At 44.0% G+C, this 10018-nt stretch overlaps 1 protein-coding gene across 1 annotated transcript; it reads left to right on the forward strand.

Annotated features, from left to right (window-relative positions):
* Positions 1-7579: 7579 nt before the first annotated feature.
* LOC123412474 (chaperone protein ClpB1-like) lies at positions 7580-9724 on the forward strand. Its single transcript, XM_045105421.1, has 6 exons — positions 7580-7997; positions 8065-8171; positions 8310-8647; positions 8731-8998; positions 9083-9280; positions 9376-9724. Exons 1-6 carry the CDS (start codon positions 7580-7582, stop codon positions 9529-9531), a joined length of 1485 nt encoding a protein of 494 aa, XP_044961356.1. The 3' UTR covers positions 9532-9724.
* Positions 9725-10018: the final 294 nt, after the last annotated feature.

Here is a 10018-nt window from a genome sequence, read left to right on the forward strand (position 1 = left end):
TCGCGTGTTCTTTAGCAATGAAATCTTCAGGTTGCTCCGGGTATTCCGAGCGTAAAATATCCTTGTGTTCCTGGATATATGGAGCCGCCAAGCTGGAATTAACTAGAACTGTGTAGTGTGCTTGAGTGAAAGATTGCTCGTCCATACATGTTGTTGATTTCTTTCCTAGCGTGCCTTTTCCACGCAGTCTCCCCTCATGGCGCGACTGAGGAACACCGATCGGGTTCAGGTCAGGAATAAAGTCAACACAAAACTCAATGACCTCCTCTGTTCCATAGCCCTTGACCATGCTTCCTTCTGGCCTAGCACGGTTTTTAACATAATTCTTCAAGACTCCCGTGAACCTCTCAAAGGGGAACATATTGTGTAAGAATACACGACCGAGAACGGAAATCTCTTGGACTAGGTGAACTATGAGGTGCGTCATAATATTGAAGAAGGTTGGTGGGAACACCAACTCGAAGCTGACAAGACATTGGACCACGTCCTTCTGTAAACTTGGTAGAGTTGCTGGATCGATTGCTTTCTGAGAAATTGCGTTGAGGAATGCACATAGCTTCACAATGGGTACTCGCACGTTTTCTGGCAGAAGCCCCCTCAATGCAATCGGAAGTAACTGGGTCATGATCACGTGGCAGTCATGAGACTTTAGGTTTTGGAACTTTTTCTCTTCCAGGTTTAGTATTCCTTTTATGTTCGACGAGTAGCCAGACGGGACCTTGATACTGCTTAGGACTTGGAAAAAGATCTCCTTCTCTTCCTTGGTAAGAGCGTAGCTGGCAGGACCTTTGAAATTCTTTGGATTCATCAGGTCGTCTCGTTCGTGCATACGTTGGTGGTGCAACCGTGCTTTTGGTGTATCTCTCGACTTCTTCCCATGCACGCCCAATAAGTTTAGCAGGTTCACGCAAATATTTTTCGTCACGTGCATCACGTCGATCGCAGAGCGAACCTCTAGGAATTTCCAATAGGGTAGTTTCCAGAATATAGATTTCTTCTTCCACATGGCTACGTGGTTGTCGGCGTCATTCGGAACAGATTGTGCGCAAGGACCCTTACCAAAGATTACTTATATATCTTTGACCATGTCATATATATCAGTACCTTTAGGGAGGGTTGGCTTCCTCCGTGTATCTGCCTCGCCTTTGAAATGCTTTCCTTTCTTTCTTACGGGATGCCTGTTTGGAAGAAATCGACGATGCCCCGGGTACACATTCTTGCCTATATGTATACTTTCAGTCTCGCCTAAACAGTGTGTGCATGCGCTGTATCCCTTGTTTGACTGTCCTGAGATGTTACTAAGAGCGGGCCAATCATTGATGGTTACAAACAGCAACCCTCGTAGGTCAAATTCCTCCTGTTTGTACTCGTCCCACACACGTACACCTTCGTCAGCCCACAACTCTAAAAGTTCATCAACTAGTGGCCTCAGGTACACATCAATGTTGTTGCCGGGTTGCGACGGGCCTGGGATAAGCACTGGCATCATAATGAACTTACGCTTCATGCATAACCAAGGAGGAAGGTTATAGATACATAGAGTCACGGGCCAGGTGCTATGACTGCTACTCTGCTCCCCAAACGGATTCAGGCCATCTGTACTTAGACCAAACCTTAAGTTTCCTGCGTCACGTGCAAAGTCCTCGTACTTATCGTCGATGTTTCTCCACCGCGACCCATCAGCGGGGTGTCTCAGCATATCGTCTTCCTTACGGTCTTCTTTGTACCATCACAGCAACTTGGCATGCTCTTTGTTTCGGAACAAACGTTTCAACCGTGGTATTATAGGAGCATGCCACATCACCTTGGCAGGAACCCTCTTCCTGGGGCGATCGTCGCCCTCAACATCACCAGGGTCATCTCGCCTGATCTTATACCGAAATGCACCGCATACCGGGCAGGCATTTAAATTCTCGTGCTGACCGCGGTAGAGGATGCAGTCATTGATGCATGCATGTATCTTATGCACTTCCAATCCTAGAGGGCAGACAACCTTCCTTGCTTTGTACGTACTGCAGGGCATCACGTTATCTCTTGGAAGCATCTTCTTCATTATTTTCAGCAGCTTTTCAAATCCCTTGTCAGATATTCCATTCTCTGCCTTCCATTGCAGCAATTCCAGGGTGGTGCCCAGCTTTTTCTGGCCATCTTCGCGATTTGGGTACAACAATTTTTTGTGATCTTCTAACATGCGCTCCAACTTCAACCTCTCGTTTTCACTTGCGTAGTTTATCTGTTCTTCACGAATGACCTGACGAAGATCATCATCAGACTCATCAACAATGTCCTCAAGTTCAGGCTCGTCTTCCCCCATTTCAGTATCACCGTGTTCACCGAACATAGGATAGTTATCATTATCCTCTTCTTCTTCATTGTCTTCCATTACAACCCCTCTTTCTCCGTGCTTGGTCCAACAAAAATAACTGGGCATGAAGCCTTCTTGCAACAGGTGGGTGTGTATGGTTCTTGAGTTAGGGAAATTCCTCTTATTCTGACATTTTTTACATGGACAAAAAATAAATCCATTCTGCCTGTTTTTCTCAGCCACATTGAGAAAACTATGCATGCCATTAAGGAATTCGGGACGACATCGATCACTGTACATCCATTGCCGGTTCATCTGCATTATATAAATTTATCAAAAACCATTATGCTAAATCATCATGACTAAATTAATTAATTAATACAAAAAGTTCATCACACGTTAAAACCAAAGTAGCGTAGTGACCATACATATATAGTTCTCATAAAAATACACACTGAAACCAACCATAAAAACTCTCTCTAATTAATGCATTTAAAAACAACAACAAATGCGATCAAAATTGCAACAAAGGTAACAATTGACCCGACGGCATAATGATACCAAGCCTCTTTACTAATTGCATATTTTCTAATCTTTCTAATCTTCACGCGCATTGAGTCCATCTCGCTCTTGTGACCATCGACGACACCGGCAAGAACCTTTTCCAAGGTCATCTTCTCTCTTTCAGTTTTTTCCAACCTTTCTTCAGTTTTTTTCAATCTTTCTTTCAGGCCAACATTTTCTTGTTCAACTAAGTGTAACTTCTCAACAATAGGGTCGATTGGCATTTCCGGTTCCACTACCTCCTAGATAAAAATATCTATGTCAAGTTGGTCGGCGTAATTAATTGTCATATAATCAGGAAATGAAAATATGTAGTTATAAAAGATAATATACCACATCCGAATCATAGACTGGACGGGGGCCAACGGGGACGGATATCAAAACCATGGCGCTATACATATAAAAAAAATCTTACACAATAAGAAAATTATATACAAGTAAATATGTAAATCATACAAATCAAAATTTGTTTTGGTAAATAAAAACAATAGGCTCACCAAGGTTGTGTCGGTGACGGGGCGATCGACGGCGGTGAGGAAGGGGACAAGGCGCGCGACACTAAAAAAAACCACAAATCATAATTAAATTTGAGCTCAAATTGCATATGTATACATAACAAATGATGAACTCTCTCTAGCTTAGGCATTTCATCAAACACCTAGCTAGCACAACAAAAATGAAATGAGCAAGAAAACGAGCAAAACTTGCAATGCCGGAAGAGGGAATGTTGATGCTAACCGTAGGACCGATGGGTGCCAACAATCTTGACAAATGGTGGAGAAAAATGGGGATGGATTAGAGCTCCCAAGAGGAAGGAGAGAGCAAAAATGGAGTTGAGCTCGAGCTGGAAAAAATGGAGCTGAGCTCGGGGTGGAATATAGGGGAGGGCTTTAGGACTGGTTTGTGTTAAAAACCGGTGCTAAAGGGTCTGACAGCGAGGCCCCGCAGTTACTGCAAAAATAAGAAAACCTTTAGCACCGGTTTGTGATACAAACCGGTTCTAAAGGGTCTGTCCACTGGGCCCCCCTCCCTGGGTCCAAAAACCTTTAGGACCGGTTTGTGTTACAAACCGGTCCTAAAGGCCTTGCGGCCATTTGCTGCAGGGAGGGGGCCCAGCGGACAGACCCTTTAGAACCGGTTTATATCCAATCCGGGTCCAATGTGGTTGGCTCAATGCCTTGTTTTCTACTAGTGTTGTTGGTTTACTTAGTGGAAGATTATATACTTAGATCCTTTATTATATTTATTATACCTCTGATCTTGAACATGGTGAGGATTTGTGGGTAGTTACTTTTTTTTCTTGAGGACATAGAAGGAGTCTTGTTATAACTAATCATGTGAAGTTGGTAATTGTTTGATATTTTGATGTCATGTATGCTGTTGCCTCCTTTAGTGGTGTCATGTGAACGTCGACTACATGATACTTCATCATATTTGGATCTAAGGGAAACAATGTAGAGTAATAAGTAGATAATGAGTTGCTAGAGTAACATAAGCTTAAATCCTAGTTCATGCGTTATTTCATAACAAGTTAATATGGATCCACATGTTTCGTGCTATGGTTACCTTAATGGAGAAACGGCTAGCCACAACTTATGTTAGTGTCGCCCAAATTTTACGCGACGTTGGGACTAATTTTTTCAAATAGCGAAGGCGTTGGACGAATTGGTTCGCCAGTTTTTTCTAGTTAGTGCTGGCGTGGACTCAGGGCAGAACGCCACCAAAATGTGGGCCCTGCTTAGCTGACTAGCTAGAATATATTGGTGACGTCGAAGGTGCTGCGATGCCACATATATACTATATAGTGCTATCGTTTTTTAATCGTGAACGCCAGCACTAAGTTTGGCCTATATAAACTAGTGTCTATGGGTTTTCAAAATACATTTACTTTTAATTCTTCTTCCTAACTAATTATAGGTCTTCTTAGTTATGGACCCGTTGGCAAAGCGTATTAAAATTTTGGGACTCCGTCGCCCTAGCCGAGCTTCCGTCTGGCCTTGTTGGCTACACCATGAGCTCCCCATGGCCAATGCATCCGGCCCTGTTTGACAAATCATTCCGCCGCATCATGGCGAATTCCATTAATTCCGGTAACTATGCCACCAGCATCAAAGATATCAGCCCCGTGCTGCTTTGCGGCTGTCGACGCCGTGTTGATAAGCATATATCGCACACAGAATGGAATCCAGAGTGAGAGTTCTACATCTGCGTCAACCGTGGAAAGGTACATATATGACCAAAAATACATCTTAATCTATTTTCAGATAATTTGCATAATTCAACTCCTCTAGTGTCGCTCACATCAGTATGGGTATATGAAAAATATATCCTACCACCCATGGGTAGGACCATAGAAAACAAAGGGAAAATATTGCTTCACATGGATATGGGTTGATCTCTTCCAGAAATACGTAAGCGACTTGCTCGACTACTCCATTAGACAACCGAGACGACAGATAGATGAGATGTAACTAAAAAACGATGTGATGAGAGGCGAAATGAAGAAATTCAAGATGTTTTTTATATGCACTTTTAGTCCGTTGCATGCCTGGCCTCTTTCTTCCAGCTCGTATGATGGCATCATTTCTTCTCGTAACCGTCATCACGCTGATGATGTTTTTAGTCTATATTTAGTAGTAAATTATAACTTTTATTTTTAATTATCGTTATATAATGTATATATGTAAGCAGACCAGATTAATTAGTGAAATTTATGTTGTTCTCATCTATATGTATAATCTTCTATTTTTTTATTTTAATATTGCATATATATATATATATATATATTAAAAAAATCATAATTAATGAAATAAATAATACAACAAACAGTAAACTATAACAAAATACATAGCAAATGAAGTTGACCACGTGGGCCAACGCTACCAAACACATCACCTCCTGTTAAATCCAACCGTCCGTATACACACCCGATCTATTCCCCACACAAACACCGTCAAATCAATCCCAATCACCCGACTGCACCGCCGCCAGCAACGACCAAGGCCCCGGCTGCCGTGGTCATCTCCGACTCCACACCGCCGTCGTCTCCGTCTCCACCTCCACCGCTGCCGATGTCGTCTCTGCGCCTCCACCGCCGGCACTTCAAGGACCCGTCAGCCCCACGCCTCCACCGATGTCGTCATCTCCATCGCCGTCCCCTCGCCATGGTCTCCGTCGCCGTCTTCTCCACCGCCGCCGTCAACGAGCCACCAGCTCTGTCGTCTCAATCGCCCGTGAGTAATTGTAGTGTCGAATTTAGTGTAGCCGTGTATATAGTGTAAAACCATAGTGTAAATTTTTAGGATAGTTGTATAGTGCAGATTTTAGTGTAGTTTTGTTGTTTTCGATTTTAGTATGTACTTCTGTAGTGAAGAATGTAGTGTATATAGTGTAACTTTTTAAAATAATTGTAGTTTCAGATTTTAGTGTAGTTGTGTAGTGTAGCTTTTTAGGGTAATTGTAGTTTTAGATTTTAGTGTAGTTGTGTAGTGTAGTTTTTTAGGATAATTGTATCTTCAGATTTTAGTGTAGTTGTATATTATAGTTTTTTAGGGTAAATGTAGTTTCAGATTTTAGTATAGTTGTGCAGTATAGTTTTCTTGGGTAATTGTAATTACATTGTCTACATTGTACTTCCTCCGTTTCTAAATATAAGTCTTTTAAGATATTTCACTAAATGTCTACATACGGAGCAAAATGAATGAATCTATATTTTTAAATATGTCTATATACATTCATATGTAGTCTATTAATGAAACCTGTAAAAAGAATTATATTTAGAAACGAAGGGAGTATAGGTGTCGCTGGTACAGTCAGATGGCTACGAAGTTTCATGATGTGCAATAGGAGGGGACTAAGTACTATGCAAGCATCACCAAGGATAATGTTGTCCATCATCTTGAACACTGGGATACCTCAGAATTAGCGACGGGCATCTATAATGCAAAGGCGATTAAGTATCATAAGAAAAAAAATGACTCTTAACTTCTTTAATTATTATGAGTATGTGCAGTTTCTCACGACCGAGAACATAAGAATATGCAATAGGGCTGAGGAAAAGGAAAACCTCCAGGCTAGCTTGTGGGGAGATAGATGGGCAGGGGGACGAATATGATCGGACGGGTATGCGTGAGTTCATCAGACGGGTCCGCAGGTCACGTGGAGCCCAGATCGGACGATTGCATGCGGACGTGTCCGAGTAGGGTTAGTGTTTGATTTGAATCCATCACCGAGTCCCAGACCGTGTTTGAAACAAAAGTCAGATTTCGATCGATTCAGCCGGCGACACCTCAAGAAATCTATCAAACCCAGTTTTCTATTGGCCAGCCGCCGTGACTGATTATCCGCTCCTCTTCTTCGATGGGGGAGGGGCACGCGGCATCGATCAGAATGTTAACCGTTAGCGCTGTTGGTTTGACCTTGGTAGCGTTGAATCTCTACAAGCGAGAGCTCAAGTCCTTCTTCCTGTCCAAGCCGGCCATCATCACCACCTTGGACGCCGGCAGGTTAGATCCCGTCATCGGCCGCGACGACGAGATCGACCGAATCATCTGCATCCTTTGCCGCCGGACCAAGAACTGCGCCGCCCTCGTCGGGGCTGCTGGCGTCGGCAAGACGGCCATTGTCGAGGGCCTGGCCCAGCGTATCGCCGCTGGGGCGGTCCCTGACGCGCTCCTTGGGGCCCGTGTGGCGGAGCTCGACGTCGGGGCGATGGTCGCTGGGACCATCTTGCGCGGCATGTTCGAGGATCGCCTCAAGGATGCCATCAAGAAGGCGGAGGATTCCGCCGGCAAGCTGATCCTCTTCATTGACGAGTTGCACATGATTGTTGGTGCTGGTGATCGTCGAGGCGGCACCGGCGACGCCGCCAACATCCTCAAGCCGGCGTTGGCCCGTGGTCGCATCCGCTGCATAGGCGCCACAACAACCAAAGAGTACTGCAAATACATCCAGAAGGATGCGGCGCTCGAGCGACGGTTCCAAAGGGTTGATGTCGATGAGCCGAGCGAGCAGGCAACCGTTGCCATCCTGCAGGGGTTGAAGCAGCGTTACGAAGACCACCATGGACTGAAAATTCACGACGACGCTCTTTCTGCCGCAGCACAGCTCGCTGGCCGTTATATTACAGGTAAGTTCATAATTTGCTTTTGTAGGTTTGTGCATTTTGAAGAAATTGGGGATTTTATTGTTTTCAGGTCGCCGGTTTCCTGATAAGGCAATTGATCTGATGGACGAGGCATGCACTTCAGTGAAGTTGCGTCAACCAAAAGCTAAAGATAAGAAAACTAGCACTATAAGTGCAGTAGAGGAGGTAACCGTTGGTCCATGTCATATTGCACAGGTAAATTAACATTCTTTGCTAACAGTATCTGTGTGAGTAGCTTCCATTAGTTCAGTGTGAATGTATGATGTTGATGCCATATTCTATTGTTATATGAAGGTTGTGAGCCGATGGACTAAAATTCCGTTCACTACACTTGGTCGAGAGGAGGAGAAGTTGAGCCACCTAGTAGACAGATTGCATGAGAGAGTTGTTGGACAGTATGAAGCGGTTAATTTGGTTGCGCAAGAAGTTCTACGTTCTAGGGTGGGCTTTGATCAATCTGGCCAACCAATCGGCTCTTTCCTCTTTTTGGGGCCGGCTGGTGTTGGAAAGACAGAGCTTGCAAAAGCGCTTGCCGAGAAGTTGTTTGACAACGAGAAGATGTTGGTCCGCTTTGACATGTCTGAATTTGTTGATAGTGGATCTGTGTCGCGTCTCTTTGGAGGACCTCGAAGGTTTAACTTGTACACTCTTTGCGCATGTATTTCTTTCCTAAACTTCCTTCTCATGTCTCACATTTCCATTTGACTTTCTGAAGCTATGAGGAAGATGGACAGCTTACTGATAAAATAAGGAGCCAACCATATAGCGTTGTTCTTTTTGATGAGGTGGATAAGGCGCATCCCTCGATATTCAAGGTTCTCATTCAACTCCTTGATGATGGAGTGTTGATTGATGGAAAAAGACGGAACGTATATTTCAAGAATACTATCATCATCATGAGCTCAAATCTAGGAGCAGATAGCCTGTCAGGTGGAATGGCCGGAGAAAACATGGAAGCTGCACGAGATCTTCTCATGAAACAGGTATGTCTATCCCAAACTGTCGCTTGTAAAGTCCCGGTGGCCAGTGGGCACCCTAATGATCAACATATTTACTGGTTATTGCAGGTTGAGAAACGCGTTAACCCTGAATTAATCAACAAACTGAGTGAGACAGTGATATTTGAGCCGCTTTCACATGACGAACTGAGGGAGATCGTGAAAATCCATATGAAGAGTGTTGTTGCTATGGCAGCTAACAAGGGCATCTCTTTGTTTGCAACAGATGCTGCCTTGGACGTCATTTTGTCAGAATCGCACGACAAAGTAAGTACATGTTATTTCTACCAAACCAAATCGTACTTACTTATTTACGTAGTCTTTCGTATGTCCCGCTTACAATGTATATATGGACATTGCAGGTGTATGGCGCAAGGCCTATCAAGAAGTGGATGAAGAAGAATGTGACGAGGGTTCTTATTGACATGCTGGTAAATGGAGAAGCATGCCAAGGATCGACCATCTCGATTGATGCTGCCGACGACAAGAAGGGGCTGAAGTACCAGGCACTGATGTAGCAGGGTAGCAGGAGGTGGCAGATCCACCGAGGCCAGCTATATATGAGTTTTGCCGTTTGCATAGGCAACTGACAGATTAGACCAAATTAATATGTGTGTTTTTAGTCATTCACAAAGCGCTTGTTTTGCGTGCTATTCATTACCTGTAGCAAAATGGTATGTAACTATGTTCTTCTGCACGTGGTATGATGGATAGTAGCCGTCACTGTTGGGTAACTAGTAATTTCAAAAAAATTCTACGTCAGACAAAGATCTATCTAGAAGAAACCAGCAACGAGCAAAGGGGTAGAGCATCTTCATATCGTTGGAGATCGCATAACGGAAGCGTTACTATGAACGCGGTCGATGGAGTCGTACTCGCGGCGATTCAAATGGCGGAAGATCCGATCCTATCCGAACACCGAACATACGGTGTCTCCGCGTTCAACACACCTACAGCCCGGGGACGTCTCCTCCTTCTTGATCCAGCAAGGTGGGAGGAAAAGTT

Source organism: Hordeum vulgare, chromosome 7H (assembly GCF_904849725.1).
Source record: "Hordeum vulgare subsp. vulgare chromosome 7H, MorexV3_pseudomolecules_assembly, whole genome shotgun sequence".
In the NCBI taxonomy this organism is placed as follows: Eukaryota; Viridiplantae; Streptophyta; class Magnoliopsida; order Poales; family Poaceae; genus Hordeum; species Hordeum vulgare.